Source organism: Ptiloglossa arizonensis, chromosome 3 (genome assembly GCF_051014685.1).
Source record: "Ptiloglossa arizonensis isolate GNS036 chromosome 3, iyPtiAriz1_principal, whole genome shotgun sequence".
In the NCBI taxonomy this organism is placed as follows: Eukaryota; Metazoa; Arthropoda; class Insecta; order Hymenoptera; family Colletidae; genus Ptiloglossa; species Ptiloglossa arizonensis.
This window is the reverse complement of record NC_135050.1, coordinates 3,445,633-3,465,855: the sequence shown is the minus strand read 5'-3', so window position 1 is coordinate 3,465,855 and position 20,223 is coordinate 3,445,633. Positions and strand designations below refer to the sequence as shown.

The following is a 20,223-nucleotide window of genomic DNA, read 5'->3' as shown; positions in this document are numbered from 1 at the left end:
CTAAATCGGAGTTAGGTGCTCAAAGATACGGGTGCTCTAATACCCTTTTGCAGCCCATTTAATGACATTACAAAGGAATACTTTATTACGAACTTAATCATATCAATTAAAAGTCGTTATACAAGCGAAACAGCCACCAGAAAAGGAGCGTTGTTTTCCATTACGATAACGCACGACTGTGCACATCTTTAACAACGCGACAGAAACTATTGTTCCAATTTGGTTGGTATGTTTAACATCACCCACCATATTCGCTAAACCTTACCTCAAACGACCACCGAAGAAATAACTATACACGTATTTGAATTCATTAATAAAAAGAAACAAAGAGTTTTATGGTAAAGGAATATTTCAGTTATTCAAAAGGTGGCAGAAGATCGTAGAATAAAATGGCGTATATGTCATTCATTGGACAAGTTCTATATAAAATTGGCAGTAATTAATATTCTTATATAAAAATACGAATGAAGTTATTATATATTCTAATACTGCTACTTAGTGCACAATAACACGATAAGTGGTACAATCGGAAAACGTAGTATGTAAAAATTGATACAAGTAACGATTGATTGGAATAAAAATATAGGAAACGTAGACGACACAAGTGATGTTCAAATTACATCTTATAGTACATCGAATAAAAAAAGTACCAGAATAAAAAAATATTGAGATAAAGAAATATTTTTACGTATTTACTGCCTTCCATTCTGTCGATCGATGACGTTAAAACAAGATTAACACAATAAACAAACGACTATTGAAGATCGTGTTCCATTATCTCGACTCTGCGTACTAAGTATGGATAGTTTTTGTAGGTCCAAGCAAAATAAGTAGAAGAGGCCACACTGGCTCGCAGGTCGTCAATTCTTCATGCCTGACCTGAAGTAATCTTGTAAAGGTAGGCTGAAAAATAATGCACACTGTCGAATATCTTGAAAATGAGAAACCAAAATAAAAATAAAAATGCAATGGATTTGCTATAAAACGGAATGTTTATTTTTTTTTTTACATAAATTATCTTTTCTTTCGATACATTTCTCCCAGTACGAAATAAGACGAGGGAAGAAGAGGAAGGTGCGTGTTCGCATGCACGACGTATTTACATCTTCACGCGTACTATTTGAAAAATAGTAAATTTCTTTAACGCGCTAATGGAGGAATAAAAGAAGCGGGAACCCTTATCACGCGCACACGTCTACTTTGTTTTATTCTTGAACTATACTATATGTGCATTACTTTTCGGTCCCGCGTAGATTAAATTAAAATTTGGTTTAAAAAGTGGATTCTTTCACTTTCTACATCTACAAACCGAAATAATAACTGTTAAGTAGTAGTTTGTTCTGCACTGTACTACATCTGCGCTTTTTTGTAGATTTATTTTAATGCAGTGAACCGATTTTTATTTCCGAAAGTGATATTTTGCTAAGAACAATATTGTATTTCCAAGAATTAGACAATAATGTAACACTGTTACCCAACTGAAAAGCTTCAAAGAGGCATTTTCCTAACAAAAACGTGTACGACTCTTCTAGAACGACTCGTACTTTTCATATTAATATTTTACTCTTCTTTCTGCACACGAAACCCATGTAACAGATAGTAATATTGAGAAATATGAATACAGAATATGTATACAAAAACAAGTATGTTATTAAATTTATGTAATTGATTTTATATTATTTTAGTTTCGATTGTTTCTTTTTTTTTCCATTATTTAATACACATGTACAATAGTAATAATTTCATTATTTTAAATAATATTACCTTCAGTATCTCTCTCTCAATGAACAAAAAACAATTTTGTTTTTAAATTCTATTTTATGCATAGTGAATCAAGTATTTTTCGATCGATTAATATCAATTTGCAATTCTTATTCTGCGATAATCGTTGGATCATTTTCCAATGGTGTATTAGTTCTTTCTTTTCTCATGAGATATTGAACAAAGCAAAACGCAACCGTACCGACGACAATCGCTACAGTCAATATAAGAAGCTGTATATAAAGACTCACGGTGCTACTGTAAGCAAAACTTACAGCAGATGCGACCGATTGACAAAATTTGAACAGAGCGAAAGCTGGAGCGCTCTTTCTTGTAAAAAGTAATCCTAGTAACGCATACACTTGAGTATTGAAGCAAGCATCGCCAAAACCTAGAGCGAAACTTCCGGCCATTGCCAAAATCGGCGAGGGATTGATAAATCCTATGCTGTCGGTATCCGTAAATGGCGAATCATTTGGTAAATTTAAGAAAATAGTAATAAAGGCGAATAAATGTACAAAAAAGCCTATGATCACTACTGACCATGCGCCGCATATATGAGACACCTTCGATGCAAAAATACCAAAGAGAGCCCCTCCAAAGACTTCTCCAATTCCAATGAATATTCCAGAAAGACCAACTAAGCTCTTACGCGGTGTACCAAGCGCCGTTGTAAATCCAATACACGACGAGTAGACCCCCGAGTAAAATGTTAATACAAGACCAGTGTATACGAATGTCAACGACAATAACAGCATCTCTGATGTAACGAAGAGACCGAATGCATCGCTAAGTGCATGCCAAGCGGCTAGTAATGGTTTCTCTCTTTTGGGTTCCGGCATTTGAAGTTCTTTATCAGCGCTGGAAACGCCTTCGGCTTCATCCAATATTAGCTTCTGAGATACCCTCCTTAAAAGAGCCAGAACAGATACACCAGCAATTGCTAAACCAGTGAGCACACCGAAGACAATTCTTCTTGTTGGGGCATTAATTTCCGAATCAACAAACATAAAGTAGACAAAAATATTGCCAATGAACATCGAAGTTTGAAAAATTGCCCAAAATATGCCTGCATTTCTGGACATTGTCTCGGAGTTACTACTTTCGGTTAAGTACTGTCCATGTCCTGTCCATATTAAAGCGGCTCCAAGACCTAGAATACACGATGCACCGTATAATAAGACATTTTCTGGCCAGAAGAAAGATCCTATGAAAAAGACGTAGCAGCAACCGCCGGTAAATATAGCAACTCGTGGCCCTGTCACGGAGATGTACGATGGTGCTAACCAGTTGCAAGTGGCAAAGACGGCATAAATTACCGCTAAGCTAGTATAGGCCTCGCCGGTGAAATTTGGATTTTCCGTTCTAATACTTTGCAGCACGGTTTTCTGCAAAAAAAATAAACCGTAATGTAATATACCGTATCAGTAGAATTTACTGTTAAATTATTTCTTTTTAAACCTTTCGTTGCTAAGAGCGTATGCTACATCCTCCACAAGTGGACAATCATTTGTAAAGGACGTATAAATACGTCTGTAAATTACATTCAATTTGCTACGTTTATTTTTTTATATATCCGATCAGTTAAAATGATTCTGGTTCCATTTTTATCGGTGACTTATAAACATTTCTCGCGTTATGGAAAAGCTACATATTTTTGTGAAAAGATAAAATTTGCAACGAGAATCATTTTTTTTTTTAATATTGCAAATAGGTCCTATTATTTTCAAAATCATTTTTGTCAATATATTCGCAGATCATTCTGAATCGAAAACATCGCTGCTTTATTATCGGTACGAGCGTTGTTCAGTTTCGTCCGAAGTATTATATATCGGTAAGTGTTACATATTGATAAAGACCAGCACACTTCAACGCTTTTATTAGTGTGATTCTATTCACCATACACGATACCTCGTACATATTCGCGTATAAAGTCGTAACAAGAAAGGAAATCGTAAAAACAACATTTCGACGTTCAACTAATCGCTCTTATTGTTGCTCAGTTCACGCTAGCTTTTCTCCTTTATGGTATATTTCTGGTTGTCGTTTCTATATACAATCTGTCATACAATTCACCGTGAAACGACAGAACTATTTTCTGAGAACATCTTACCGACATTTAAAGATTGTAATAGTTTATCATTGTAATAAAAAAAATTATTATTTCTTAAATACGTATCATTACGTTTTAATAATGAATTATGATACATATAAGAATAATGTAAATGTTGAACTTTTGTACGTTCTTTGTCAAATCAGTATTTTGTAGTATTTTTCAAACGTATTTTTCATTTTTCATATTAGTTTCATACGAAGCTTCGTTTTCGAGAAAGTGAACTTTGAAAATTTATCAAGCATGCGTGTGCTAAATGTTTCTTGGCATAGAAATTGTTTCATTTTTCTAAGAACGACTTCGTGTAATAACACAAGGATTTTCATTCGATCATCAATAAGAATTATGTACAATGGAAGTTCTATTGCGTATAAATTTTGCCTCATCCGTCCAGAAAATGTGCAACGAGAGATTTTGATTATTAGTTGTCTCTTCTGGAAGCCAGTGGTAGTATACCGTTCGTAGAACATAATCACGAGGCACAAAAGCTTGCACTCATTGCATATAATAAGCGTTCATTACATGCTCATACAATATACGATGAATTGTTGTACCAACATCATAAAGTCTGAAAAGGGTTCTGATACTTACGCCAAGATTACTATTAACTGTTTCGTGAACTTCATTTTCCACGGTATTGCATATTCTTCGACTAAGGCGTAAACTATTTCTCGAAACAGACAAGAATGTACCATTTTGAAGAAATAATTGGTCTACTCTCATAATTATACGTCTATTAGGACAACAACGATGCGCAACCATTGCAAGTTCTTAAATAGAGGAACATGTAGACGTATTCTCGCATCGTGTACCGTAACATTGCTACAGAATAAAAGAGATTAATAATAGAAATCGACAGTGACAATGATAGTACATATTGACAGGAAACAGATGATAAAATTATTCATGCATATAAATGCAAACACGTGCAAAACCAGAAGGACGACCACTCGAAACTTACACATAGTACACGCGTATTTGATAACGTTTCAAACTCGATTTTCTCGAAAAAGAATCTTCGTTATAACAAATTTTATTCTTCCTTTTTGGCTTGTTTTTTCATAAGGCATCGCCTTCCACCCGGTTGTACCACCAATAACGGAACAGTCGGTAGGTTTTTGTAAATTCTAATCTCTTTAGTTTGTTGCTCTTTTTATGTACGCTTCAGTAAATTTGAACAAGCATTATTCAAGGAATAAGAACAATATTACATTTAATCAGTTTTGTAAGTTTTGAATTTATATTGATAAATTTTTAGTCAATCAGCATTTTTAAATATTCAGGTAAGTACTCTTTGTATGTTTAAGATTGTTGATAAAATAAAATTGAAAAAGTTTTTATTTATGTTTAAAAGTAAAGTTAAGAACAAATAAAATTTTATGTATGGTTTCTTTTCTTTTTTTGTTATTGTTTTCTATATCGGGTTGCTAAGTTTGTTGCGATAAACTTTAGTTTCAAGGAGATTGACCACTTTTCTAGATTATATTCGAAAATTTTATTAAATATATTTCTTTCGATACTTTTCAAACCACCAATTTAAGATTATTTAAAAAAGCAGTATGCGTCATTGTGTATAGTTATGAAACCAATAGATAAAATTAAGAAAGCAGAAATTAAAGAATTACTGCAATCTAGAAGTTTGCATCATGAAATTGCAAACAATTTGAAGGGCAGTTTATTGACAAATAAAAATGATCTTAAAAGAATTGTCTTTTACTAGAAAGCGACTGATCATAATGCGTGCATACACACATGCGTACACACATCAATATTAATATTAGTGTTGAAACTATACGTTGCATGCTTTTAGAAATAGGGATGCATGGGCGTATAAAAATAAAAAAAAACCTTTGTTCACTAAGCATCGTAGGAAACTTCGGTTAAAATTGATAAAAAAAAAATGAACATTTTTTGAAAACTGATTGGAGCAGAATAGTATAATCTGACGAGACGAAAATTGATTATTTCAAATCGGATGGTCGAGAATGAATATGGAGATGTTGTAGGCAACAACTGCAGTTGCATCATGTTCGTCTGACTGTCAAGTTTGCAGGTAGTCACATTATGATTTGGGATTGTATGATCAGCAAAGATGTTAATTGTATAAAAAAATTGATGGGACAATAACTGCTAACTCGTATATAAGAATCTTAAAAAGTAGTTTATTAAAAAACTTCGAAAGATGGGATAAAACTATACCTGATGTGATTTTTATGTACGTCAACGACCTCAAACATACTGCAAAGAGCACTAAACAGCGGTTAATGAATCCAGGGTTTCAAGTTTTTAATTGAAATCGACTGTCAACCAATTTGAACCCCATAGAGCAGCTATAGGATTTACTTAAAAGATCAATTATGAATTTCAAATTTGGTTCAAGAAATAGTCTTCGATTATGAACGAACATAATGATTGTATGAGGAAATATTCAAAAATAGTGCAAAATGGAAATCTTGTAGACAGCATGCCAAGACATATTAAGGCAGTAATCAGAGCAAAAGGAATGTATACAAAGTATTAATATTCGACAAGAAGATAGTATTATTATGTTTAATTATATTTTTCTATAGAAAATTATTTTATCGTTTAATTCATTGCTACCTCATAAATTTGTAAGATAATATAGATACTTAAAATACATATCTCGTTTTTATTTTAATCATCCCTCTTGTTATTATAATATTACAATAGCAATCATATTAGGAAAGCAGGTATTACATAGGGTACATTTAAATCAATTACATCGTACTACGGTCAGTGTGATTATGGTACAAGAACTGTTAATTCCTATACCCATATACTGGCTCCAACATGGTTCTTAGAATTCGGACGAAATTTGAATATCGCACACCTGCAAATTTTTAAATCGCCATTTTTTCAAATCGCTGTGAAACAAATATTTGAAGATAATTTTATTTTCAGATCTTTTTAACGCATGATTTTTACTAGTTTCTGGTTAGAAACATCACAGGTACTGTACGAAATATGTTAAAAATAATTGTGGCACTATTTTTACATTCAGATATTCGCACCAACATCAATAGCACAAATGTGAATATATTGCGATTTAAGGGGTTATTCTCATGTAACTGTTGCAAAATTTAACCATTTTAATAAATTTGTTTTTAAGTAAATGTTACGTCTCAACGCTATTATTCATTTTCGCAGTTTATTCAATTATCCTTTTGAAATACAAAATAATTTTCTCAATCATTTTTATTGTTATCTTTTCATGTTATTATCACATCCGCAGGAAACACATGTTTAAACACCGGCATAGATGATTGCAGTTCTTGGAGTTGATTAAAACAAAAAATGAAAAAGATTTTTATTTGATAAGTTTACAATTATCGTGTGAATAAAAATACTTAATTTGTGTTAAAAATTGGAAAAATAGCGTAAGCTTAAGTTACAAATTTCCAAAGTTTTGTCATTTTTTTTTTTTTGCAATATTTTAATTTTAAAAAATAATACTACAAAAATATGATTTTGATTCCGATGAAAGCCATTAGTATGTGAAACAACCTGTAAAAATTTCAGAACAATTAAACGTAAAGTTTTTGAGATTTTATCGCCACCCGTTAAAACAATTACGCTTCGAGGAAAAGGCATTTAAAACTTTGAATTTAAAAAAATCATTACTTACAATACTGATCAATTCCAGCTCTATACAGAATTTCTTCGGCTCTATTCTTTCATTCCCACGAACTATTCTAGTCTCCTTTGAAGCATCAGAGCTGCAGTAGTTGACGGTGAGTACACGTTCCTTGTCCTGTTCTTTTCAAATTTTATAGCTTGTGGGCCAATTTTCACGACCATATTGCTCATTATTTTTAGTAAGGTTTAAAAGGATTCATAGAAAACACAAGCTGCACAATAAGTAGAAATTAAAAAAATCTTTTCCGCAAAATAAGTGTCTCGTTATCAATTTTAAAGACACGAATTGAAACTTTCCTTGTAATAAATTGTCGAACGATAGTTCTTCATGCATGGATTTTAAAATTTCTTATATCATTGTCCAGAGGGTGAGAATATTTATGCATGTTCAGTAATCCTGCAGTCTTTCTCTGTCACCATTTACAACCAGAATTCAATCCTGATAAATTCAATCCCAACACACAGTACGTGTGTTGGGATTCTTGGTTGGTGAAAATCTTATGGTAATACGTTATCCACATAGTTTTTCTCATTTTTTCAACAGAATTGTAATGTCAACATATAGCTAATCCGTAACAGGTTGACAAATCTTCTGTCAATTAATGAATGAAATTATTATCGTGTTTTTTTTTCTTGGTGTTTCTTTTATCTTCACTTTCAGTTATTTTTTTACCTTTTTATATCTGTAAAAGTTATTTTTTTATTTTTTTGGCTCTTCAAAACGCGTCTCTTTTCATACAAAACGCATTCCTTTTTTACAAACGATAAACACCAGGAGGGTTTTACAAAAAAAACCTTCTACAACCAACAATACTTGAAATGTATCCTTCAAAACTTAATAATATATTCTTAAATAATATGTATATACTTTCAAAAAATAAAATTAAAAATAAATTAATTTTTTTGACGTCTCACATGAGAATGGCCCCTTAAACGCTATAACTCGTAACCCAAACATTTCCCTCAATTCGACTTATGTCATTTGAAAGAAATTTAGACAAGGTATAATTGAGATAGTTTTTGATTAACGCTCGAAAAAATGAATATAACTATAATTTAAAAAAAAAAAAACTGAAAACAGTAAATTTTTTATATTTTGTAGTGAAAGTTTCATTAAAATATGTTCAATCATGCAAAAATTATTAATTTATTTCGACTTTTGCTGGGCGGTAGTTTTACTCTCTTTTGTTCCGCCCCCTATAAACTTAGGGGAAAATTTACAACAGGAATCGATGATAATCACATAGTTTTACAAATTTACAAAAATTAGAATCAAATTCATGGAGCAGAGGGATTTGGTCGGTTTTTAAGTAGGAATCATGCTATTGTAAATTAAACGTATCCTTATATATTATAAAGACGAAAATTCTCCAACTTCTTTCAAAAGGATACGAATTAAAGGATGTGTTATCTAAACAGTAAAATATACGTAAATTATTTGAAAACATTGTAAAATTTTCATGGATCAGAGGTTGTATCAAATTTACTAAATACAGAGTACAATAAAATATATAATTATCCCTCGGGACCAGATAGAACTTTGGGTCAGGACTCTATGGGCGTGTTTCGACAGATGGCGCTCTTGTAGCGTGTCAGAGGTAGGGGTAACGAATAACCTAGGAACTTGATACAATTAATGTGGCTCATACTGCAGCAAAATAGTGGTGAGGGACGAAATAACGAATGGACCATAAGTTCTATTTCATTGTATTGTTGCAGTGTTAGGATAGTTTCTCCTGTAGAAAAATTTGAATGGCGAATTCATATCTTTTAATGATATGAATTTCAATTTCTAATATTGGTTAAACGTAGAAGAAAATACAAAATAACAATATACATCAAACATTTATAAAAATATATACAGAAATATACGCCAAAATGTATAACTAAACTTACACAAAAACACACAAGAGTATATACAAATATCTACATTCAATATACATAAAAATATATTTAACATTATACATGTAATATACATACAAATATACACAAAAATAGAAAAAATTGAAATAAATACTAATTATTACTAACGCTTTTGCCTGTGTTATCTGATAATATTATATAATGTAATTCAATTCATATAGTTTCGGATGAAGTTGACGTACAGTAGAAATAGTGTCCCTCTGCAGGCCACTCTTGCCTATTTTTAATGTCTTCTTGCACGGTAGACATTTGGTTACAAAAATATTGTCCTCGCATTGAGTTAACCAAGATAAGTAGAAGAAACCCTCCAATTAGAATTTAATGAATCTTTCTTTAATAATATATTGATTAGTCGAAAAATGTTTCTTTCTGCAATTTTTAAATTCATGCACAATCATTAAACATATATTTCACTTACAGTCTTTACAAATGTTTAAAGTAATTACAGCACTAAATGTACACTTGTAGTATTTACATACGTGAAATCATTTGTACACAATACAAGATAATTAATTGAGCAGCGAAAATGTAACTGGGAGTCACGTACAAATGAAAATGCAATTTCGATTCCAGCCACCGATTAAACTGTATAAAAGGTAGTTAATAAACTGACCAATTTAAAACAAATTCTAGATATTCATTAAGTAAAACATTAAACAAATTTTTGTTCGAAATATTTTTCTTTTCCTTTCCATACTTTTGAAATATAATTCTCCCTGTTTAAGGGGGCAAGACGCTTTGACGCGTTAAAAAATAGTACATATTATAAATAAACACCAAAGCGGAAGTAAACATTTGGTTGATATAAGTTTTTGTCATTTAATTTACAATAGTATGAACTATAAAAAGCAGCAGTAATTTTTAAAAATAATCCTCGTTTGCGTTTGTGACGTCATCACTTTCGATGATCTTTTTTCGAGATGGCTTATCCATGTGCATGATTCCAGTCAAACGAGATGAGTTCGAGAAAAATGCTAGATACTATAATATATTCTCTAGAGATTGACGTTGAAACAATTTTATTTTTTACGAAAATTGTCAAAATGGCAGCTATTTGTATTCGAGAAGTGTAATTTGGACGAAAAATTGTCATTTTTTTGCATATATTTTCCGAAATACACACGATGAACCTTAACTTTGCGATACCATCCACCATTAAGACCGCTCCATGCGGAACCATAACCACCATTAAACAATGGTGAGGTCTTCATACTACGTCACAGGCCAACACTATTAGTTATGTTATCCTATAATTTATGATACTGGTGTACCAGCGCTTCAGGTATATGAGGGCACTCCACTCCAACGACCACCATGATAATTCCAACATAGCCGCCCTGCGGGAACAATACAATACACCAGTACACCCGTTATTTCTCCTCACATCATTTTTTGCTTTTTGGGATTTTTTCCGACAACCCTGATCAGAACATGTCCCAGACTTATGTAGTAAACCGCATTAAAACACATAGTTCCTATTTTGGCGGAGAAAACGCGACGTATGACACACGGTGTACAAAACACCTATAGTGTTCTGGTGTTACAGTGTGTGCAACACGAACGACTCGGTCACCTATTCATTTCGTCAACAACGCCTTTTCATTTTGCCGACAACAGTAGTCAGGAATCAAAGAAAAGGAGAAACGGTGAGAAAGGGTGAGAGCAAATGAGGATGAAGAAAAGCAAATCCGGGAAAATGAGAATGAGTGAGGTTCGCATATGTAGAATTTTCGTACGTTCTATCGGTTTAATACATTACGTACGGGTTTCGAGATATCTCATGCACAACAAACCGAACGTTAAGACCGAGTTACAAGATACATATCTCGTTTTTACTTGGTTTTATGTCTCATTAAAATCGAGAAAAAAAAAGAAAATCAAAATGAACTATTGTTTGAGGACTTATCAGATATACTAAATAATATTTCAAGTGAAAATAAATTTTGTGAAGATAACGACACCCCTAGAGTAAGTGATGTTGCAGATATTGGATTAACAAGGGATGTTCCCCAATATGAAAATTCAAAAATTCTAAAACTTTGGCAATATATAGGTCATATTTAGATATGTATTATGCAATTTTTTGTTTTCTTTAGTTTCACTTTAAAGGGTTGAAATTAATCTTCAAATATTCCTGTAAATATCCTGTAAATATAGTTTATTTACTTATGGTAACTTTCGAATAATAACGAATAATAGTAATTAATATAATATTGATTATTTAGTACTACAGTCCTTGAATTCTGGAGATCTAATTAATTGGTAGAGTTCGGTTCAATTTGCGGCTCTTCTTCAACTTTATCAACATTCTCTTCGATCGACAAAATGCATATTTTAGATAGAGGCCTTTTGACTTCGCCCCGTGCAGTTCGTAGCGTAACTACTCGTGTGATTCCGTCCCTTCCTGGATATAATCCGATGATGCGTCCCAAAGGCCACTGCAAGGGAGGAAGCTGTCCTCCTGGATAAGCACCATCATTCCTGGACTGACGGTATTCTTACCTTTGGTCCATTTTCGCCGTCTCTGGAGTTGGGGCAGGTACTCCCGCTGCCATCGTACCCAAAAGTGCTGTAGCATTTGCTGAAGATGCTGATATCGGTTCAGACGGTGCATGTTGACCCCTCTCAGGTCTTGTTGCGGTAAAGCCGTCAATGAGCCCCCAATAAGGAAGTGGGCAGCTGTCAAGGGAATCAGATCATTGGGGTCGTTTGAGAGAAGGGATAGAGGCCTGGAATTTAAGCATGCTTCAACCTGCACTAATACTGTGTAAAGTTCTTCATACTCACTGCATTCTCCCATAACCCCCCGAAATGCGGGGCCCGAGGCGGTATTAAATGCCACCTTATTTGGTTCCTTGATAAAAAGTCCTGCAAAATGCGTTTTAGCTCAACCAATTCATTTTTAGCTCTTACGAAGTTCGTGTTTCATTTGCAAATGTGTAAATTTGTGATTGGGCAAAATGTTCGAGTGTTCCTCGATGTATGATATGTGTGCATCGTGCAACCTACCGTCAACGCGTAATAGTCCTTCGGAGTCCAAAAATGGATTTAACTGGTTAAGTGTACTATTTCTTGGTATCGGATATCTTCTTCTTATGTCCGAAATTTCTTTGACAAATACGTTCTCTTGTACTCCCTTTGCAAGGAGGTTTGTGGCACGAAGCCCTTGGGTCCTGGGATTGAAAGTGCATTTCACTCGTTACAATCCATCCGAGAAGGGTCTTCTGTAAAATTGGTTGATCGTCTTTCAATTTTATTTGCCCGACGTCTAACAATCGGTAGAAGAGTGCGGCACCTATTAGTAAATTGATAGGACGGGAGCGATCATAATGGGGATCGGCTAATTCGATTTTCCTTGAAATGTTAATTTCTGACATACGTGTGTGCTTGGCAGATTGTCGCTTATTTTATCCAAAACTATGCAAGTTAATTTTTCCGAAAAATCGATGGTACGTGAGCGTAGTTCGACCGTGGTTTGATAAGGAACGGGTTGCAATCCTTGTTCAATGCCCGTGAATGTGACTTCTAATTTTGTACGAACCAGGCCCAAACGCCTCCATAAATCGTACGTACATTATATGCAGTTGTGAGCATGAGTTTAAGAGCGGTCTGCATTCATGCTGTCTGCCCTTTACAAGTATACGTACAGTGGCCGTGCCCAATAGCACGTAAGCCAAATTAGACCGGGAGGCGCGAGGAGCCAGGTAATTACTCTGCGTAATTTGTGCAGGAACGGGTCAATGTTTTCTTAATGTGGAGTCGCCTTCAATCTTTATGGGGTCCCGCGGTATTGAGGTCTGTGGTCGCGGCATGATTGGGTCCAAGTGCAGAAGGGTATTGTGCTTCTTACTGCATTTTCAACACGAGCCAAAAGGTGCAATCCTTGTTACGATGACCGCCCGATAGGCAATTGAAACAAATCTACAATTCTTACTTTCCGTACTCGCGCTGGAACATTTAATCGCCCAAACTCTTCACACGCATGCAATGCGTGCGCTTCTTTGCATAGGTTTTACCATTACCGTGTATGATCTTACGCGTTCCCTTGGTGCTGAATTATAATTTTTTGTAGGCTTAATTTCCCTAATTTCGTTACCAAAGGCCTTATTAGCGTTCATTTTAAATAGATACATAGAGTGTTCTTCTAATAATTTAATCATGCCCTTTAACGTTCGCTTAGAAGTCAAATGAACCATCAGCGTCTTTTCCCATTCACGTTTCGCAGTTGCATTTAATTTTGATCCTAATAAATAGATTATCATCGCATCCCAATTATCGGTACATTTGGATGCGAATTTCCTCGATATCGGAATCCCCGTTACATGCTTTTATTGTGTTTGAGAAACGCGTTACAGCCCTTTTAATTGCTGCTCTCCTTCTCCTTAAGTTGTCCATTTTACACAGTATTCAGTACAGATTGAATATATTTAAAGGATAGAAGTGAATGGGAACTCACCGTTTGTGTTGAAAGGGAAGTATGAACTGATGCAGTTGAGTTGCCGTGACAACGTGCACCTATGCCGTTCAATAGGTTGCCCGCTTCGCAGCCTGCATATGCGAAATCCAAATGGTATGGAGTTGAATTTCGCAAGATCAATTCCCAAGTCCAATTACAGATAATGCTGTTGAGATGTGCTTCAATGTTGCACCGATCACCAAAGTTCCTGTTCACTGTTTAAGTCACTTGTTTTGGTAATTCAGAGTCCGCTGAATTATCACAGTTCAGTTTCACTCACAGTTCAAGTTCACTTCAATCGCTTTCTTATTTTGTGTCCGGCTCGAAGGACCAATGTTTGTGCCTCGACGACGTTTGGAATGGTCGATCGAGACACTGAATTGCAGTTACCGAGTTTAAGCACTAAGTAAATTAATATTTATAAATAATTTGATGGATATATAAGAAAGCGAAGATTAGATGTACCGATATAACGGTGTTCGGTTGAGTTGGGAATTCGCCCGTGTTCTCCTCAGTCGACCTTGCCCCTTGGCGTCGAATCTGAAGACTGGTAACGGTGTCTGGTCGCAGCTTCGAGGTAAAGGAAGTGCGTACTTGGTGTCGTTGCAAACCTCAACGGCAACAAGCCCGCGTGGGTTGCACTGTGTTGTATTGCCTGCGTGCAACCAGCTGCTGTCGTGTTCGAAGTCCTGGCTGGTTATTTGCACAGCACTTGACCGCCGCGTCTCATTGTTTGGCCAACGAGGACCTGACGAGGAATCCTGGCAATCGTTCCTTTGTTTATACATTTGTTCTGTGTTCTGGAGCCATTCTGAACCTCTTCAGCTTAGAAGTCCCTTGCAATACAATTTTCTAGCGGAATGGACACCAGATGAGTGAGTTTCGAAAGCAGCTCTACAGTCCTTAATGGTTGCAACTTCCGCTTTCCTCACTCACCCAAAGGAATACGCACAGTCCCAACAGATATAAAAGAAGTACTTTTAATACCCTTCATCGCGTACTCATGATATTAATCTTATGTTTAAAATGCGAAAAAACTTTTCCGCCAACCTAATACATTTCAACCGCAGTTTTGCTCTACAAGGATCAAAAACCGTTAAAATAGTAGTTATGCAGTCTATATTCGCTACTGTACACAGTTCACATTACAAAACAGTATATCACTTAATCTGCATATTGAAATATTTACAATACTATTATTATTTGAACTATTTGGACCATTGATTAAGATTCCACGTGAAAAATAAAATTTTTTTTATAAAATATCAATTTTTGTTTATAATATTTTTTCAATCGCTTAAACGTAACTTTTGTCTAAAAACTTCTTTTATTTTATGCAGTTTGCGAGTTATAAAAATAATATAAAAATAATTGAATATTTGAATCTTGACCCTTTAAAGTGAATATAAGTAAAAACAAAATTGTGTAATACATATCCACATATGACCTATATATGTATTCCTAATACTTTAAAATTTTATGAATTTTCGGATTGGGGATCATTCCTTCCAAAAATATGCAAGCTCTGGAAGCATGTTGGACGAGCAGAATGTCATACTATGAAAATTAAAGATTGGATGAAACTGTTAACTTTTAACTTATTCCATGATAAATTGAACACTTTTTGTATACACAATGAGCTGTTAAAAACAGTGGTGCGCCCTGTGTCGGGTAAACGAGCGAGGGTTCGGGTGTGAATAGTACCTCGATCATAATAGTAAATCACGCAACTTGCTTACCTGAATCAGAACAGCCCTCTTTACAGTTTATTGAGACGTTAATTTGACAAAACTCTATTCATAGAAAGGAGCTTTCATGTGGACTACATAATATTTCAATTTCGCTAAAATTTCTGACATCGATCGAAATAATAAATTTAGCATGGAATCACACACACACATGTATGTTAACATTGTTATTTAGGGCGGTTCCATAGTTGAAAGATTCAAAGAGAATAAGAATTGATTAAGAACATTGATATAAGGCTCTACCCGGGGCCGACTAGTGATTTTAGAATTAGGATGTATTACACGTGTTTCTGTTATTGTATTTTACAATAATAGTATACAATACTCCTGATTCGTAAGATATTCTTTCGAATTTTATTGAACCATATGAATTAATCGTATTGTACAAGAGTTGCCTGTATAACCAATAAATCGTTTCTATAATTTGTCAGTAACGATTGTGAAAGAAAATAATCCAAAAATGTTTAAATTTCATTTTTTCATTAAGTCTGTAATTATTAAACGTCGGCTAGCAGCTTCTGATAAAGATAATCGTTAACTCGTGTCATATTTCACGCTTCTCTGGTTCCAATGAAGCATATGCCCTTTGATTTAGAATAACTTGTTAAAGACACTAGAGAATTACTTCGGAAATTTCCCTTATCCAAGTAATCATAAATAATCAGAGTCAATATGTATTATTATTTTTATAATAATGTTTAAAGTACTAATGTACAATTTACATCAATATCATTGTTAATGTATACAAATAATGTTATAGAGAAAGCTATAATATATATTGTCTATTGCATAACTCGCTTGTGGTCAATAAAAATTGTACTAGTTGATATGGTATATTTATGTAAATTGCACTAGCTACAAAATTGTTATAAAATTTAATACACAAGACAGATTGTTAATATATGAAGCTATATTTATTTATTCTTTTAAATTAAACTTTAAATTAAATCATACACAACTATTTAAATAATGCTCTCACAAGAAAAAAATTATTACAATTATTGTATTCGAATGTTCAACAGAAACTCGATCTTTAAGTAAAATATTACTCTATAAGATTTCAATGCTATAAAAAATCACATTAGTTAATTACAAAGAATCAAAATACTTGGAGGAACAATCAATATTTCAACAGCACATATTGTTCAACTGGTAGTTCAACAAACACTTCATAGATAATTACATTAATAGGGTCATTATAAAACAGAGTACAAAAATTATATACAAATTAATCTCTCTACCTCCATAACGTTCATTTTAGAAAGGATATTTGAATGAACAAAGAAGGTTTAGCCAAATAAACACCACCATACAAACAAATTTTGACAATCTTTTCTATAAAACCACCTCAAAAAAACTCAGTTATTACATATTGCAATTAAAATAATAAGAAATGAAGTTGAATTGAATACCATTCAAACATGGCATAATTCGTTTTTTTACCATTTTGACAATAATTTATAAAAATCGAGAACTTTAGGGTGGTTTTATAGCTATCACACGCAATGTATGTTAATAAAAGAATGCCTCTAATTTAAAAAAAATAGAAGTTAGATGATACCGTGTCTAGATTATGTAATAGAAAGAGTACGACAGTAGTCTTTACAACTGTTTTCCTGATTATGATCTATAGATGTAAATTTAGCAATGTTATGTAGTAGAAAAACTTTTTGATTGGGGAAATAAAGTGTGAAAATCTTTTGTAAAAACTTTATGAAATTTGTCTATAATTAGTCTCTTCCATCAAATAAAAAGATCCTTTTAATCTATTCTTTCAACTATTAACTTATAATTCAAAAATATTTATGCATTACTCTGAGCATGTTAGTATGATATGTATCATTAATTTTATTATAACTCAACATAATTTGTATACTAGTCATATTTTATTGTGCATATTCAGTTTTTTTAAAATAAAAATAATAAAAAATGTGTTTTGAATTTAATTATTTTAAGATAAAAAGGATTTTAATTTATTTGCTCTCTGATATCCAATCGATTAAATAACAATTGTGTGAATTTCTTGGCTCTTAAAGCAACAGACATGAATTACATTATCAAATTTTATTACAATAAATGCATGTCACTTTGAGGACCAAGAAATGCAAAACAGTTAATTATTTATGATTACCTAAGTACAGAAAACTTTCAATACATTTGTACAGAATATTTAATGAAGTGCAAAAACATAAAATATAGAGTTTTATTTGCTAACTCAAATACTATTGGATAGAAAAAATTCTTTCCCGTCATCTTTTCTGGTATAGAGATGAAAATACACAATGAAATTGGTATAAAGATGACATTTTTTCAGTAAGGATAGACCATAATTTTGTGAATAATACTTATTTCTTTTTGCATTATAAACTAATTTAAAAAATTACTCTTATGTAGCTTGCAGAAATTGCAGATGTTCTCAACTTAATCTTCAACAGCTGCATGTTCACCTTTTTAATTATAATTAGATACAACCTATGTTCTGCTGTAGTGGAAAATAAATTCACACTATTATTTTTAATAATATGCATAATAACTGTATAATATGTAAAGTACATATAGGAATACTTAATATAAATTAATTTTATCTAATTAATTCCAATAGTGTTTTATTTAAATTTTAATAATACTTATTAAATTGAATACATTAATAATTTCAGGGCACGTACAAAAACAATTAACAAGTGCATGTTTTAATTAATTTTGTAGAAATATGTACTAAAATTAATGAAAACAATGTACTTTTAGTACATTTCCAATATGCGAGTATTTTCTATTAAATTTATCTTTCTTCTGTAGGTGTTGCTTTGACATTAGTACATGTTCTGAAACAAAGTATTAAGCTTAAAATTTACTGTAATGAGCTTAGATAATTATTATGTTATATGTTAATAATTTAATTCTCAATATATAAATGGAATATAAAGTACAATACATAAACTACTAGTATATAACTGAACAAATAAACAACTAAATATTATCTACATGTAATAGTATATTCAATTTTTATTTTCTTATAATCATCGTTTTCATTGAAATTCATTAAATGTTAAATCACATAATATATGCATATTAAAAAAAACAAAAAATGTAATACCTCTCTATTTAAAATATTTAACTATTAACTATTAAGTATGTATGTAAACTGCCAAACAGGGGTTCAATATTTTTCGATTCTCTACTTATCTGCGAAGTTATTGAAATCATAATATAAACGTAAAAAAACATGTCAATGTTTCCCTCGCACTCACCTCAATATTACCCATCGTCTGAAATGCTGTAAATACCAGCATGAAGCCCAAACTCAGTATTAACACATTTACTACATTTCTATCTATCGTCATGCTGAGTACGTTAAATAAAATATTTTAAACAAAAAACAAAATAGAAAGTAACGTTCCAGAATTGTCTTTAACGCGCACGTTTAAATTACACTATTCAAAATATTATATTTTTCATAAACAGATGGTAACTATACGAGCAAAAGAGAAAATCTCAAATGATGATTCCACTGATACCAGACATAGATACCAGATGAAGCATCGCGACTTATCCGGAGCCATATTGAATTTTCCCCACCACTACACACAGTAATGCACGAATGTAAAATCTGTGAGTTCTACACTTCGGATAGTTTCTTGAAATTGAGAGAGAAGGCAAATGTAAAAGCTTTCTTTTCCATTCTCGAAATACTGAAGCACAGTGGTAAAATCGCGCATTTTGAGCTACAAATGCCATATTGAATTTCCCCCACCACTTCACACTAATGAAGAGCTTCATGTATGAGTTAACACTATGGCAGCTTTGACAAGCCGAGAAAGAAGAAAAGTGTGAGGCTTTCTTTGTTGTTCTTGAAAGATTCTGAAGTCCGATTTGCGGATTGATAATTTGATTGACTGACCGTTCAACAGTTGAATATTAGCACCGAAAAGCTATCATGTAATAAATTTGTCCAAATTTAATGAATAAAAGACTATCTTAAAGCTTGGACTTTTTACTTTATAGCGCTTTAAACCACTTCTATCAAGATAAGTATTCAGGGGGTAAAATTCGTCTTTAAAAAAGATTGTATCAAATTATATAGTTTTCCAATGTTTATCAAGTACTACAAATTGCAAACAATATTTATTAAAATTTATACATATTATCAGAAAGTATGATCATTTTTCTTTAAAATACGTAAAATCTTATTATGAAAAGATATTTTTTAACAAAGAAATAGTTATTTAAACAATACCTGCATTTCTTGAAATTTTGTGTGTGATATGAGACCATATGTACATATATATGACATAGTACGTATGTGTAAGAAGACGTAACTAACAAATCCTAATCATATTAAAATTAATATTTTATTAAAAACTTTAATCTTTACAAATCGAATTATAAAACGTCAATCACTTACTCAACTATCAAGAGTAGGACAAATTTTATAGTTTATGAACAAGACAAGTGCTTTTTGAGCGAAACCGAGCATAAAATATATTAAAAATATTTTTTAATATTTTTTTTTATTACAATATTTTCCTACGTTATATCGTGAGTAATGTTGTGTCTCCAAACATAAA

General features: G+C 32.6%; 2 protein-coding genes across 7 annotated transcripts; both read right to left on the bottom strand.

The window, feature by feature from the left end:
* Positions 1-1,116: 1,116 nt before the first annotated feature.
* On the bottom strand, positions 1,117-19,671 carry LOC143145017 (UNC93-like protein MFSD11). Of its 4 annotated transcripts, XM_076307977.1 has the most exons (3): positions 4,836-5,011; positions 4,466-4,696; positions 1,117-3,149 (listed from the first exon to the last, which is right to left on the bottom strand). In XM_076307977.1, the coding sequence occupies exons 2-3, from the start codon at positions 4,634-4,636 to the stop codon at positions 1,872-1,874; spliced, it is 1,449 nt and encodes a 482-aa protein (XP_076164092.1). In that variant the 5' UTR covers positions 4,637-4,696; positions 4,836-5,011; the 3' UTR covers positions 1,117-1,871. The 4 variants fall into 4 exon arrangements, 3 of the variants coding, with proteins under 3 accessions (XP_076164092.1, XP_076164095.1, XP_076164091.1); XM_076307980.1 differs by lacking the exons at positions 4,466-4,696; positions 4,836-5,011 and adding an exon at positions 18,907-19,668; XM_076307976.1 differs by having other exon boundaries at positions 4,466-5,011.
* Positions 10,817-15,036, bottom strand: LOC143145019 (uncharacterized). Of its 3 annotated transcripts, XM_076307989.1 has the most exons (3): positions 12,464-13,794; positions 12,242-12,322; positions 10,817-12,133 (listed from the first exon to the last, which is right to left on the bottom strand). In XM_076307989.1, the coding sequence occupies exons 2-3, from the start codon at positions 12,252-12,254 to the stop codon at positions 11,835-11,837; spliced, it is 312 nt and encodes a 103-aa protein (XP_076164104.1). In that variant the 5' UTR covers positions 12,255-12,322; positions 12,464-13,794; the 3' UTR covers positions 10,817-11,834. The 3 variants fall into 3 exon arrangements, 2 of the variants coding, with proteins under 2 accessions (XP_076164104.1, XP_076164103.1); XM_076307988.1 differs by lacking the exon at positions 12,464-13,794 and having other exon boundaries at positions 10,817-12,183; positions 12,242-12,261; XR_012991585.1 differs by lacking the exons at positions 12,242-12,322; positions 12,464-13,794 and adding an exon at positions 13,911-15,036 and having other exon boundaries at positions 11,996-12,133.
* Positions 19,672-20,223: the final 552 nt, after the last annotated feature.

Coding starts and splice junctions, on each gene's coding strand:
- LOC143145017 (XM_076307976.1), bottom strand. CDS start 4,636: ATGGTTGCGCATCGTTGTTGTCCTAATAGACGTATAATTATGAGAGTA. Junction 3,150..4,465: donor CAGTTAATAGTAATCTTGGC/GTAAGTATCAGA, acceptor TTTTTTTTGCAG/AAAACCGTGCTGCAAAGTAT.